The sequence below is a fragment of the Argentina anserina genome, chromosome 1 (assembly GCF_933775445.1).
Source record: "Argentina anserina chromosome 1, drPotAnse1.1, whole genome shotgun sequence".
Taxonomy (NCBI): Eukaryota; Viridiplantae; Streptophyta; class Magnoliopsida; order Rosales; family Rosaceae; genus Argentina; species Argentina anserina.
The window spans coordinates 12,070,260-12,085,923 of NC_065872.1; the positions used below are offsets into that span (position 1 = coordinate 12,070,260).

Sequence of the window (15,664 nt, forward strand, 5' to 3'; positions counted from 1 at the left end):
CATCGTTTAGCACATTTTGATAGTCTTAGTAGAGTAGTGGAACTTCATGTAGGGGAGGTTCCGAATATTATTCAAGATGTACTAGTTGAGGATTCTTGTAATGTCTTTAGTGCTCATCGAAGTTTAGGCACTATGTCCCATTCGGTTTTGCACAAAAATATTATTAATAATAATGAGAGCAGGAGTAGCCTCGCTTATGGGCTGGTCTTCTACCCTATTTTAACAAAAAAAAACATTGTGACCCATAATTAGCTGACTCGGGTCTAGGCACAAACCCAAACCCAAGTCAGCATACATTGACCAAAACATGTCGGTTGATCTTCATGCGCTAGCTTCACCGTGTCAGGAGGGCGGCCTCCCCATGCAGATGGTAGTGAGAGTCCGCCGACAATCTCTTTCAAATGCTTCATCACTCTCCACATGTTCCTTGTATTCCTCATGAATTGTTGCGAAAATACACCGTATATCTCCTTGAACATGTAATGACTCAAGCATGTTGCCTGATTTATCTTTCTCTATGAGCCTTAAGAGAGCATCATATTCGAAGAGTGGTCATATTTGCTTGAGTGCACATGCCTAGAGTTTCACATCTAAATAGGAGCGGCAACAATGTTCACCGGACGAGTGCAAGTGTCCAGTGGCAAATCCTTTAAGAGGCTAGAAGGGGATGCGGTCCCGCAGAAAGTCAAAAAATGTCTTTTAATTATGGTGTAATTATGGTCAAATTGCTATAATATATAATATAATTGTGTATAATTATGACATAATTGTGTATAATTATGACATAATTGTGTATAATTATGGTAAAATAGTTTTCTACATATTGTATAATTGTGCATTAATCACCATTTAATTCAGAGTATAGATTGGCCCATTTGAAAATTTTGGCCCCTTTCTGATACTCATTTAAAGATCCGCCACTACAAGTGTCCTTTATTGCAACTTAAAAATCATGCCGAAACGTACTTGAATTATTCCAAATATGAGAAGATCGGCTTGCAGCTGATCACTAAGGCCGACATCCTCCCTCCTCCTCCATACCGCCATGAGGCACCATATCCTTCTCCTCTTGCTAGTGTTGATCCTCACGAATTTATCGTCGTCTTGACCCTGCATTATCATGTCAATTATTATGGATCGGTTAAGTTTTGAGAATGTTGCATTATGTGGCTTTTTTTTTTGTAGACATTCAAATCAAAAGGAGCTTGGAAAACACAACCTTAAAAAAAAAGTAACATTGTAAGAATGTATTGTGTAGGAATATGTATTGTCTATGTAACTGAAACGATACGTAATAAAACATTCTTAACGTACACACTGACTCTAAAAACATCCCTTTACATTCACACCATGTGATATGTACTCATGATGACTGAACTCGGAACTCTAAAAACTCTCTAGGCACCGTCGACTCTTTTGGGTGTTTGGGATTAGGGGAGAGTGCGAGGGGTGTGTCCTAATTCCTAAACCCTGCCCCGCGTGTGCCCTTTTTGAAAGCGGCAAATCCTAACAACACATCACCTCCTTTACCCAAAACCCCACCATTCCTTCTTCTTCTTCTTCTTCTTTGAACTTGAATTCGATTCTGATCGATGACCACGGCGGCGTTTGGGCAGATCAACACCGAAGAGCTGCCCACGTGGGGCTCCCGCAGCGCCGATTGCTTCGAGAAAATCAAGCAAATCGGCGCCGGCATGTACGGGTACGCCTCTCTCTCTCTCTCTCTCTCTCTCTCTCTGCATTCTCTCTCTCTCTCTGCATTCTCTCTCTCTCTGCATTCTCTCTCTAACCGATTCAAGATTGGTCCTTTACATCCTAATTTGTATTGTGAATGATTCGTGGGAGTGATCAATTCGGACATCATCTTAACCCTAAACTCTAAAACCTCTTTGGGATTGAAAGCTTGTGTCTTTTGTTGTTTTAACTGTTTAGGTTAATGGAATTTACAGTAATTAATGGTTGAGTGAAGTTTTGTTGTTTTAGTGGGGGAGGAGAGTAGTGTTTAATGTGTGTTGTATAAGTGGGTCAACAAAAAGGAAATCAAGATTTTTGTATATTTATTTATGTGAGAAGTCAAGGTTTATTCTAAAGGATAGATTTAGGGGAATACTAGGAAAAATATGTGTTTTATGGTTTAAATGAAGAAACAAATTTATTCTCTATTAACTTAAAAAATAAGTGAAAGCACATCAGTGGTTATGCTTACTTTCTTTCTTTCTTTCTCCTTTTCAATTGTGGGTGTTCTTACAGCCAAGTGTTCAAGGCCAGAGAGATCAGAACTGGTGAAATTGTTGCTTTGAAAAGGATACGTATGGATAATGAAAAAGAAGGGGTATGTGTTCTTTCAATTACCATGTGTTATTGTTATGTTAAAATTTTACATTACAGTACATTTGATTTGGATAGTCCAACCCTTTTATGGCTCCGCAAAGTCCCAGACGAATGTTCACTCATAGAGGCACATACTTATTTTCACATCTTGCTATAATTATATGATCTTTTGCTTTGTTCATGCAGTTTCCTATTACAGCAATTAGAGAAATTAAGCTTCTGAAGAAGCTTCATCATGAAAATATTATTAAGCTGAAAGAGATTGTAACTTCTGCGGGTAGTTAATTCATTATCTTGTATCAGAAAATACAAATCTATAACAATTATGTGGATTTTTTTGCTAATACTTATAAATATTTTGTTTTTGCTTTGAAGGTCCTGAAAAGAATGATCAAGAGAATCAAGGTAGGAAAAACTGTTATATAGTTCTGTAACTTCTACATGCCTGTGATCCACACAATGACCTTCGAGTGTCACTTTTACCTAATTCTCCTCGTTTAGGTGGGTAGTTCTGACATGTCCTTTATCGATGATAGATAGTAAAAAGCTTGAGGGTGGCATTTATATGGTGTTTGAATATATGGATCATGATTTGACTGGCCTTGCTGATCGTCCTGGAGTGAGATTTTCAATCCCACAGATAAAGGTGTAAAGTTTGTTCTTTTGGTCTCAAGGTCTTGCATGTTCTTAATTTTACTAATGATAAATTTAAAGACACCAAGTACCTAACAATTTTGTCACCTTTCATTTTTCAGTGCTATATGAAGCAGTTATTAACTGGGCTTCATTACTGTCATATTAATCAAGTACTTCATCGCGACATGAAAGGTTAATCATCAAGTTATATCATATCCGTGGTTGTAAATTTTGCCCAAAATATCCTTAGTTGGATGTTTAGATCATTAAATCTTTTGTAACTGGGACAATGTCTGAACCCTGAACCAAACCTTTTTGTTGCAGGTTCTAATCTTTTGTTAGATAATGAGGGAAAATTGAAGCTTGCAGACTTTGGGCTCGCAAAATCCTTTGCTACCAACCATGAAGGACAGCTTACAAATCGTGTTATTACTTTGTGGTACAGGTAAGATATACTTCACCATTACCATGATAAATTCTCATGTTTGTAGAGCATTCGTACTGATTTTTAGTCAGTGGATAACTGAAATGATTGGAGCAGGCCCCCAGAGTTACTGCTTGGAGCCACCAAGTATGGACCAGCTGTTGACATGTGGTCTGTTGGTTGCATATTTGCTGAACTTCTGAATGGTGCACCAATTTTGCAAGGAAGAACTGAAGTAAGATTTTCTCTCATATTCTTTTTAGACTGATAATGAAATGGATGATTTAGTATTGCAGAATTATAGCCTGAGGATTGAGTTCAATTGATTATGGGCCTCAATATCTTTTGTTTTTTGTGACAATATTTTATTGAAATAAATAATTTTAAGCTGGTATTTAGGGTTTCAATCCTATATGCATATTAAATTCAACATTTGTTAAGGGGCAACTAATTTTAGGATGCAAACAAAGCAAGTTCAATATTGGCAGCTTGCTGTAATGTATTAGAGGATGTAATTATTGGTAATGTTTATTTATGTGAGAGTTTTTAGGTGGCCAATCATGAAGCAGTGGTATGCAGTAGGTTCATTTCAATAGAATATCAATTTGCGCATTGGTCGAAACATTTACGTGACCTTCAAGGGAGAACCGTTAAATGATGGCCTTGAGGTGGTCAGTGACATTTATATGGCCTTGATATGATATTGCATACCGGCATATAAACTCTATGATTCCTATTCTTAGACGTGGCGTAGGACTTTTATGAAATAACCACAAAAGATTGCATCATTTTTGTTCTGAAGGTTTTTCTGTAAATTCTCAATTCTTTGTACTTATTGTAGCCTGACCAACTGAACAAGATATATGAGCTTTGTGGATCAGCTGATGAGACCAACTGGCCTGGTGTTTCAAAATTGCATTTCTATAATAATTTCAAGCCACCAAGGCCCCTGAAGCGGCGAGTCAGGGAACGTTTCAGACGGTTAGTAAGAAATCAATGAGCTTCTCCAGTTCTAATGTTAAGTTATAACATGCTATAAGCATTTAATAAGAAAAAAAAGAAGCAAACTTATTGTGGTGTAAGCTACCAATGAGTTCACCCATTTTTTTCTTTTTTTCGCTCACAGTTTTGACAGCCATGCTCTGGATTTACTCGATCACTTGTTAACCCTTGATCCGAATCAGGTATTACTCGAGTTTGCTTTATATAAACTCACCATCATAATTATCATTTATCAATTATATTGGCGTTTTTATGTTTTCTTATTAATGATTTAAAAATTCAATGTTTGAGCCTCTGATATGTTTGCACTGGGTCATAATTTGATATCACTCTTTCGGTTTGAACACCTGAATTGAAACAAGTACTGATATTTGTTTGAAGAGTTCTGGCTTTGAATTAATCATAAAGTTCGTACATAGGCTCGATTGAAGGAATCTGCTTTTGTACACTGATGAACATTATGAAACATCACTAACTGTGATACAAGCTTTTACTTTTGTTGATCCATGTTAGCTGCTATTTAGGACTCAATTTGTTGATCCAGATTGAGTGTACTTGCACTCTTACTTTTGTATTATGACACTATCATTGAAGATCTTTGGTGCTTTTTATAACTTCTAATTTTTATTTGATTGTAGAGATGGTCTGCAAAGCAAGCACTGGATGCAGAGTATTTCTGGGTTGATCCTTTGCCCTGTGATCCGAAGAGGTGTGTTAATTTGCTTTATCAAGTTGTCTGTTTGTTAACATGAGTTTATTAAATGCATGCGAGTTGTCTGTTTGTTACCATGAGCTTATTAAATTCACGTGAGGTCCTCACATTTAGCAAATAATTACAGTATGTATTTTGCTCTGATTTTGCTAAACTCATGTGTATATGGGAGTTCTCATAGTAGCAATTCTTGATAATCACGTGTCTTTTACCAGCTTTAGTAGCCTAATGCTAGTCCCCTTTCTGTTCAGTGAGGAGGGCTGGTGTTTGGCAAGTTAGGTGGGAATTTATTTGTATGCCATTTGTGTTGTTTCTGAGATGTTAATTGTTTCAAGCTTCTCTTGTACATGAATAGTATTCCTAACTGTGGTTATCTTTGACATACAGCCTGCCCAAGTATGAATCATCGCATGAGTTTGAAACAAAGAAGAGGAAGCAGGAACAGCGACAACTTGAAGAACAAAACAAGAGACCAAGGTTACAACATGGTCGACTGCCTCCCTATCAACATGCGGAGCCTCATCAAACAAAAGATACACAGCCATCGTATTCTGCTGGACCTAGTCACCACCCCTATGGAAAGCATCCTGCTCCTCCTGGAGGTCCAAGCATGTACCCTCCTAGGAATCAGAGTGGGGCCTACAACCGTGGAGGTCATGCTGGAGGGTACAGTGGTGAACCATATCCACCTCAAGGCCGGGCTCCACAATATAATGGCAGTAGTATGCCAGCAGCTTCTGGTCCTAGAGGTCCTCCAGGGGGTTATGGAGTTGGTCCTCCTAACTATTCCCAATCTAGTCAGTATGGAGGTCCTGCTCCTGGTAGAGGTATGAATAATCGGAGCCAACAGTATGGCCGACAGCAACAGTAACTAATCCTCGGAATAAAAAGTTTATACTAACAAAGATATTTAGCTTTATAGATTTTCTTTGCATAGACCCAAATGTTATGTGAACCATTCAATTAGAGGCATTGGTTTTCCCTCTTTACCTTGGACAGTTCATTTACTGATAGATTGAAGTAAACTCTAATATGTTTACGACTGTAGATAACAATGCTATTCTTGTTGTAAATTAAGCCTCTTATATTCTATATCTTGGTTATCGTTTGTTTCATTCATAAACTAGCTTTTTTTTTTCCGAGGGAAAACTATAGCTATGTGAGTTGGTCTTGATTTGTTGCACAGTTGTGACTGAAGATAAGAAAATCTGACATGGGAAAAGGGGAAGAAAAGGCTTAAAAGTTTTGAAATTATTTGTCCTGTCAAACCATTTGGATATATAATTACATGTAGGACTGCACGAACTTGGGGAATTGAGCTGGGAACTCCATCCTAGCCTCACAAGCAACATTTCATATGTTGCTGAGCTATCTCTATGCGGCAGCAGCAGCTACACTGGAAACATTATTCAAGCTTGATAAGAAAGAGCATATCTACCAATGCAAATGCGATTACCTTGATAAGATATTCCTGTCAACCTTTTCTTTGATTGACATACCTCGCGAGCTGAAGAATGCTTTGGTAGAATTCTATTTTTTTCTTTTTGGTGAAATCCGCAATCACCTTCCTTCTATCCTAGCCTAATTGGGAGAAACTATCTTTTTCCATTCATTAGTGAGAAATGAAAACTAACTTAAGATCATCTCTGTCATATGGGCCGTGGTGCATGTAGCCAGGGGTTGCATTACAAAACTTTGATTTTGTGGTGCTACTGTAATTCTCAATAACAGATCTCATTCATCTCAATTTCTATAACAACAGATCTCAGCAACATGCGTATTTGCAGTGGAGTTAATGGAGCTTTAGCAAGTAGATTTTCTATCATGTGAAGTAAAAACAAAGCATGATGAAGACGAAGATCACTGAATTATTAAATGAGAAGCAAAAGCAAAAGTAGTAACATGAAAAATACAGTGCTAGATACTTTATACTGTTATTCCAATTGTTTTCATTTGTTGGGGAGAATATATAAACACCAGATGTGCTTGGCTTTCAAGTGATGCAACCCAACATGTAAGGAAAGTGTGGAACAGGATGAGGAATTGCACTCAGAAACCAAGGTTGCATAGCTATAAAAAGAGAAATAACAGGAAAGTCCAATAACTAGTTAACTACATACTTGCATAGTGCACTACTTTTGAAGAAATACATCCATCAGACCGGACACTGGCAAAACGGATCCCAGCGGGCACCATTTACAGGGGCAGTCCATACAAAATGCGGCTTAAAAGTTGTCTAGGCAAACGACCAGGCGCACGACCTTTAAAGTCCACCTTCAGCAGTTTCCTACGTGGTGGTTCCGGTTTCCCTGTTAAATATAAGGATTAAAATATTTATAATTTTCTCGATATTTATGCGAAAGTTTTATATTTTTCGGCATATGGATATATCCGTTACATATCAAAGATTTTTCGATAGAAATTTTCGAAATTTCCACATATGTCTGGAAATTTTCGAAATTTCCCGATATTTTCATAATATCGCCACATATCATGCCAACTTCAAATATATAAAAAAAATCATTGGTTAGGAGAATCGAACCTCTGATCTATCATTTTGCAAGCACAAAGTTATAGTCAACTCTACTATATCAACTTATTGTTATATATGACTCTTTTTATTATATATTGCATTTCATGTCTCAATATTCACCTAAAATTGAAATAAACCAAACTAATTGTTAAGGGGAATCGAACCGCTTTGGTCTAGGAGGAAGCAATGATGGACCTTACCCTTATGGAGGAAACTCAACATGTCTTATCCACCATATTTATTCTCTAATTAGATATAATCAAGTGAAAACATATAGACACAATCTGATGCACAAACTTTACAAAGCTATGGTTATGGTCAAAATTGAAAAATGCTTGATCCAAATGGGAACTACCAGTACCACAACCCAGAGTTAATCACCAACGACCCCTATGGTTGGCATATAAGTCAGTATATGCAAAATTAGAAATGAGATGTATCATTTAATGACTATTCTTCACAATATATTCAGAATTTTACTTAAAGACATGATGAAGATAATAAATTTTTTGTACCTCATAAATCATTTATGTGGTTCTAAATCACTCATGTAATTTCATATTTAATGTATCATATGTAAATAAAGCTTAATGAGCTAGTCTCATTTTGAGTAAATATATATATATTAAGTATATTTTTAATAATGCTCGACAATTATTTCACCTCAAATTAGTATAACTCACTAGAAACTAATAGTTATATAATAATTTCTTATGACATATAGTAGATAATTGATCAAATAAACATTTCTCAAAAGTTTCATTCAAAATTTCCATGTTTTTATATAAGTCCCATCAATTTACTTAATTATTTTTTAAAATCGAAATTTTCTCAAAATTTTCATCAAAATTTCAAATTTTCAGATCTTTAATATTTTCGTTCTCGCCAATATTTTATTCCTTGATCAGATGACCATAGCACGACACAATAGTGGTTGCTCATACCTAATAAAGATGGGCTTTTATTTCTGGGGGAGAGAAAAATAAAGAAGCTTCTGGGTTAAAGGGGCTTAAAGCATTAAGACGATCATGTCCTCGAAGCGCAGACCAAGTATGTATTAACCCCTAAAGCTAATACCATTATCACCCTTAATTCTCTCCAACTTCCAGGCCAAGTATGAAGACGATCATACAAACAATTTCGGCTGTTCCAACTTCCAGGCCTTCTCTCCAAATTTAAGTCACTTAATTCTCTTCTTTTGTTTTGCTAATTTGCCTGCTTCAAATTAACTGTAGAACTTTTACTATATTATTTTCTGCTATAAAAAGCTAGTCCCCAGCTATCCCGCCTAACAGTGCCTCGTGTTTTTTTTTCTAGAACCTTGGACATGCATAATCAAATCAACAATAACTAGCCTCTTGACACGCACATAGGGCATACCAATTTCCTTTGATTATACTTCTATATAAATACAATTTCTTTATTCAGTATATTCAAATATACAATAGCTTTTCCTCACAAAAAGAATATGATTTTGGATACTTTTGTTTTTAATTATATGTTTCATTTGTTAACTAACCACAATGAGGCTTCAGAGTACTACTTGTATGTTTAGTTTTCTAAATAAATATTTTGTTATTTACTGTTTTCCCCATGATATATATTTTTGCAAATGAAATGTTTCAATAAAGCAAAGGTAGAATTGGATTTTTAGAAAGTAGTTACATAAGCTAGATTTTCTTAATAAATAGAGATAACCTGAGGAAAAATATATGTAAGGACACAAAAACAACATAAAGAAATCTAAAATCTAGAACTTTGAAACAATATAATGAATTCGAGAGAAAGAATTGTGATTTTATTGATAGCATAGAGCCTTATATATATGCATTACAACAAAGATTCTGATGAATCAGGGAATAACTAACATTCATTATCTAACTAAGCTATACCAATTAGGACAAGATACACCAAGTATGAATATGAGATGATTCTCCTATAACACTCCCCCTTGTATCGCGATCCTAATGTGACATAGTACAATACTGTTGTCTCGGTAAAAACATTGTCAAGCAAAACAAAAACTTATTGGGTAAAATTAAAAGTTTTGGTCAAAGGAGAAAAAGAGCACAACTCACTAACTACAAATGGTCAATGCATGTGATGTAGACTCCCTCTAATGTCTACAAAACCGCTCACCCTGATCTTTAACTCAATCTTGGAGCTCTGATAGACGACACAATCAAATGCGTTTCACATGCTTCACAAATGTAGATTTTGGAAGAGACTTAGTGAACAAATCTGCCACATTATCCTCAAAACGAATCTGATTAACTTGGATATTCAACATCTCTTGTTGTTGTTGATTATAAAAGAACTTTGGCGAAATATGCTTTGTGTTATCACCCTTAATGTAACCTAACTTTATCTGCTCAATGCAAACAACATTATCTTCGTAAAGACATGTAGGTTCAACTGTAGTAGAACTTAATCCACTAACCTCTCGAATATGAGAAATGATTGCTCGAAGCCAAACACACTCTTTGACTGCTTCATGCAATGCTATAATCTCATAATGATTCCAGGAAGTAGCAACAAGGGTTTTTTTGGTTGATCTCCAAGAAATTGTCGTATTCCCCATGGTAAAAACATAACCAGTTTGAGAACGTCCTTTGTGTGGATCCGAAAGGTATCCAGCATCAGCAAATCCTACCAACTCATCACTAGAAGTTGTAGGAAAGGAAGAATTTCCATTCAAATGCTGAGAAGCAGCACCGGTAGCAACATAGGCGGCGGCGGCAACGGCAACAGGGCCGTGTCCAGCTTTCCGGGAGAGCATGGCGGCGATGTTGTGTCGATCATCACCATCAATTCTTGCCGGAATAGCACTTTTCTTATCAGAATACTGATAATACAACCCCATATCAATGGAACCTTTCAAGTACCTAAAGATGTTCTTGATACCGGTCCAATGACGCATAGTTGGTGTAGAACTAAACCTTGCCAACAAGTTCACTGAGAATGCAATGTCTGGACGAGTACATTGAGCTAGGTAAAGCAAAGCTCCTATAACACTCAAATATGGATATTCAGGACCAAGTATCTCTTCATCGTCATCTTTAGGACGGAATGGATCTTTCTTGGTATCCAGACTTCTTACGACCATGGGGGGTACTAGAAGGGTGCATAACTTTTTCCATACAGAACCGCATGAGCATGTTTTGGACGTATGTAGACTGGTGTACAAGGATTCCACCAACTCTATGATCATTTTCCAAACCTAAGCCAAACCGAGTCTTTCCCATGTCTTTCATCTCAAATTCTGCTTTTAAGTAGCTTATCATCTCACCAATCTCATTAAGAGATCCGATTATGTTCATGTCATCGACATAGACAGCTACTATAGCAAAACCAGAACTATTGGGTTTGATAAACACGCAAGGGCATAGTTCATCGTTCTTGTATCCCTTCACAATCAAGTATACGCTCAAACGTGTATACCACATTCTTCCGGACTGTTTAAGTCCATAAAGTGAGCGTTGTAACCTAATGGCATAGGCATTGCGTGGCTTACTTGACTTGGGTACTTGAAGTCCATCAGGAACCTTCATGTATATCTCTGTATCTAGATCCCCATAAAGATACACAGTCACCACATCTAACTGCTGCATGTCTAGCTTTTCAGATACCACTAGACTTATCAGATATCGGAAGGTAATGATATCCGTAACCGGAGAATATGTCTCCTCATAGTCAACCCCAGGACGCTGAGAGAATCCTTTAGCAACGAGTCATGCTTTATACCGCAAGACTTCACCTTTCTCATTCAGTTTGCGAACAAAGAGCCATTTATATCCAATAAGTTTCACATTCGGCGGTACTTCAACGACCAGACCGAAAACTTGCCTTTTATTAAGAGAGTCTAGTTCCATCTGGATTGCTTCCTTCTATTTCGGCCAATCTGCTCGTTATTGACATTCTTCAACCGAGCGCGGTTCCATGTCGTCATCGTCGATGATTTTCCGAGCGATGGAATAAGCAAACACATCATCTATACACATGAAATTCCTATCCATGACTTCTAGAGCATTTACCTCGCTCAATGATATTTCTTTGTTCTTTGATATCAACAATGAGTTCGAAGCATCCCTCAAATCATCAAGTGTTGATTCATGAACATAGCTATAATCAGATATAATCTCGAAGCTCGGGTTGTCCGAGTCTATGATGAGTGGATCAGTTTATGCCTTGACTTTAGCTCGTTTTCTTGGCTGTGAGTCAGTGGAACCTTTAGGTCTCCCCCTCTTCTTGGGAGGAGCCCTGACCGTCGTCGTGCCTCCACCGAGGGTAGGCTCGTCCGAGCCTTGACCCGGTATGGCGGCATCTTCCCGAAGTTCAGGACTTCTAACCTCGCAGGTTAGTTTGCAGTAGGTATACTTGATCTCGTCACTTTTCAAAATATCCGTAAAGGCGTCAGGCATCGAATTTGTCACCTTATGTAATTGCAAAATACATTGCACTTCAATCTCAGGAGGAGATGTGTGGGGATCCCAATGAGACATAGTGGGGGTATTCCACGTTAATTCTCGACGTTTATCTTGAACAAATATGTTCTTATCTCCCCTTAAATGCGGGAAGTGTGTCTCATCGAAGTGACAATATGCAAATCTAGCAGTAAAGAGATTTCATGTATGAGGGTCAATGTAGCGGATAATCGTTGGAGAGTTATATCCAACATAAATTGACATTCGTCTCTGTGGACTCATTTTCTTACACAGTGGAGGCGTAATAGGCACATAAACCACACAACTAAACGTGCGTAAATGTGAAATGTCAGGCTCATATCCAGTTACCAACTGGTACGCACTAACAAGTTGTTTGGTAGTGGGTCTGAAACGAATAAATATAGTTGCATGTAAGATTGCATATCCCCAAGCAGTTATGGGAAAGTTACAATGCATAACTCAAGCCCGAGCTATAAGCTGTAACCGCTTAATTTTCACTTCTACCAGTCCGTTCTGAGAATGAACATGGGGTACAAGACGTTCAACATCAATCCCGATAGACATGCAATAATCATCAAATGTCTTCGAAGTGAATTCTCTCGCATTATCCAGTTTAATAGAACTTAATTGGATGGTCAGGGTGGTGAGCCCTGAGTTTAATTATTTGAGCAATGAGCTTCGGAAATGTAGCATTGCGTGTAGACAATAGATTGACATGTGACCAGCGTGTCGATGCATATACCAGAACTATAAAGTATCGAAATGGTCCGCATTCTGGATGTATTGGTCCACATATATCACCTTGGATCCTTTGTAAGAATGGAATGTTCTGTGTATTATCAATTGCAAAGGAAGGCTTTGCATGCATCTTTGCGAATGCACAAGCTTTACAAAATGATTTATGGGCATTAGAGATCGCGGAAAAGGCATCGCATAACTCCTTGGGCTCCATCACGGCCTTAGAGGATCGTGGGAAATCCTTGGCAGGCTGAGAGGCCGAGCCATGGCCGGACACAAGTGTCACGGCCGTGCTAGCATCATTCACGGCTTGTGGGGTTCCCACATGCCTGTGGGCTTTGAAAATGGATGATAGTGTGAAGTTTTTAATATACGAATCATCATATCACGTCTAGGATGACCTAGACGATTATGCCATAGCTTGTAAGCGTCATAATCACAAAAAGACTTGCTGACTGCATTGGATTCAATTGCAAGTAGTGTGGTAAATTACAACCCACTACTAAAACGCTCAAACATCTCTCGGGTGCGACGATGACGTCCATAACAAGAGGTAACACAAATATATTCCTTTCCATTAACAACTTTGGTGTTCAGGTGATAATTGTTGGCACAAATATCCTTAAAACTGAGCAAGGTTCGGTTCCCCTCTTATGCATAAAGTGCATCTTTGACTGTGATGAGTACCATTAGGTAGCAAGAATTGCGCTATACCATGCCCTTGGATCAATTGATCAGTCCCAATGAGACAAGTTATAGAAGATTTGTAAGGCACAAATTGTGTAAAGAGTTGCTTATCCCGCAAAAATGTGTGAGTTGTTCCACAATCTGCTAAGCATTCTATCTCATCGGTTGACATGTACAAGTAAATTGTAAAACATAATTAGTCTTTGAAAAGACAAGGCGAATGTTCTCTAAGAGAAGAGAAAACGATAATAAGAAGGGTCAAAACAAGTTATCCCTCAAATGTGCATAACGGTGTCATAGATACTTAGAGAAATCACATGAGAAACTTATGTGTGCCAAAGAGTAAGTACGTTGCCATTAGATCAAGTAACTATGATCGCCAAAAGACAAAAAGTAGCACTCCAGGGTCGCATGGTCAAGGCGGGGCTGTAGTGTCGCCGTGTAGGCTGCGGGGTGGCCATGCGGGGGGGGGGGGGGGGGGGGGGGGGGGATGCAGGGCCGGCAACAAGGATGCGGCGGCGGTCCAGCGACTTTTAGTTGACAATGTCCAACCAGTTTTCCAGTGACTTTTTCCGTCCAATTCCGGCGACTTTTTCGGCCAAAAAAATTTTAAAACGTCTTGCCGGGGTAAACCAGGTGGTGGACGGACCATCTTGGTGAATTTCCAAGGTCGTAGCTCGCGTACCTGTTATAGTTTGCTACTCCCCCTAAGTTTCATGTGTTAGTTCAATTGTCGAACTATTAATTCTCAATCATCACTAAAAACCGGTGGAATTTAGTTCTATTAATCCTTCCGTTTATAGATTCCAAACCATACATGCTTTAAGGAAGACAAAGTAACGCTTGTATACATTCTTATAACAAAAAACCAAAGAGGAGAAACTTTTATTAATTGCCAAAATAATCGTAAATCAACATTGTTCTTGAAAAATAAACACTTGACTTGAAAAAGTCTTATTAAGGTGATACTGTCATTACAAATCAAACTTAAATGCTTAAATAAAATAAGCGATATAATAACAATCAATCGACATGGATCTTATTCAAAATTAGGAGTGGAAAGAGCCTCATGACCGACTTTCTCTTTCTTCTTTGTCTGAAAGTCTTCAACTTTGAGCTTGATGGTAGCATTAGCATCAGGCATCTCCACATCTTCAATATAGTTGCTTTCATTGGACAAGTATTGCTTGCACTGCTTGTGAGCATGAACAATCACCTTAGGAGCACGACATTGCTTATGAAAGTGCTTAATTGAACCACACTTGTAGCATGGAAGGTTTAGATTTGGAACCTTGGCCGAGTTGTCGGATTTAGGGGGACGAGAGGCACCACGGCCTCGAGGGTTAAGGGGGCCGGCGATGGCACCATCCATAGTCCAAGTCATGTTGCGACGAGGCCCTCTGTTTCCTCCAGTTTGATACGGTGCAGATCGATCCTTTGATTTTTCTTTACGACTTTTTCCCTTACTTGCCTGATGAGATTCCAGAACTCTTTTCATCCCTGCAGGTCTTAGGTTGTTGTTGTTGAGAATGATCTCATGATGACGTTCCTTCTTCTTAAGAAGGTTCATTAAATCTGCAAAACTCTTGATTCTTTTGGCCTCATAATCAAGGCGATATTTGTGAGCTATTTCACTCGCAGATTCTGAGAAACTATCCAGGGTCTTCTCGATCATGTCATCGTTAGTTTTCTCCTTGCCACACACATTTAAGTCTGCCTGGAGATTTAACATCGCCTGATGGTAATCATGAACCATGGTAAAATCCAGTAGACGAACAAATCTCCATTTCGACAAAAGGGTTGGCAACCGTGCGTCATGCACATTATTAAACCGTATTTTGAGAGCTTCCCAAAGAACACTCAGATCTGTATACTTGAGGCACTGTTTGTTGAGTACCTTGTCCATATGGCGCCTGAGAAACATCCAGGCCTGGGCTTTCACCTCATCGGACGCTTGGTACTCTTTTTCTTTTAGAGGGTTGATGGCAACAGTAAACTTATTTCCGACAAACGTGATTTTGCACGTCGGACACCCATCAATGATACTCAGTTCCATGAGAAGCAGAAGAATCAGGTTGATAAAAAAAGGGAGTTTGAAAGTCCCCGATGGAAGACAAAGATCTCATCAAAGTAAATTTCATTGAAAACATGAACTT

At 38.2% G+C, this 15,664-nt stretch overlaps 2 protein-coding genes across 2 annotated transcripts; one reads left to right on the top strand and one right to left on the bottom strand.

Annotated features, from left to right (window-relative positions):
- The first annotated feature begins 1,480 nt into the window (after positions 1–1,480).
- LOC126805101 (cyclin-dependent kinase C-1-like) lies at positions 1,481–6,213 on the top strand. Its single transcript, XM_050532203.1, has 12 exons — positions 1,481–1,702; positions 2,251–2,332; positions 2,518–2,608; positions 2,707–2,736; positions 2,868–2,977; positions 3,087–3,159; positions 3,292–3,412; positions 3,509–3,626; positions 4,233–4,372; positions 4,518–4,575; positions 5,032–5,102; positions 5,493–6,213. Exons 1-12 carry the CDS (start codon positions 1,593–1,595, stop codon positions 5,974–5,976), a joined length of 1,488 nt encoding a protein of 495 aa, XP_050388160.1. The 5' UTR covers positions 1,481–1,592; the 3' UTR covers positions 5,977–6,213.
- An 8,334-nt stretch (positions 6,214–14,547) lies between these two features.
- Positions 14,548–15,564, bottom strand: LOC126801924 (uncharacterized). The gene has a single exon (XM_050529421.1). The coding sequence runs from the start codon at positions 15,562–15,564 to the stop codon at positions 14,548–14,550; it is 1,017 nt and encodes a 338-aa protein (XP_050385378.1).
- Positions 15,565–15,664: the final 100 nt, after the last annotated feature.

Bases quoted from the DNA above. Each gene is read 5' to 3' on its own strand.
- LOC126805101 (XM_050532203.1), top strand. From the start codon at position 1,593: ATGACCACGGCGGCGTTTGGGCAGATCAACACCGAAGAGCTGCCCACG. The intron at 4,373-4,517 runs GTTAGTAAGAAA...TTTCGCTCACAG, and splicing joins GTCAGGGAACGTTTCAGACG to TTTTGACAGCCATGCTCTGG. The intron at 5,103-5,492 runs GTGTGTTAATTT...TTTGACATACAG, and splicing joins TTGCCCTGTGATCCGAAGAG to CCTGCCCAAGTATGAATCAT.
- LOC126801924 (XM_050529421.1), bottom strand. From the start codon at position 15,564: ATGGAACTGAGTATCATTGATGGGTGTCCGACGTGCAAAATCACGTTT.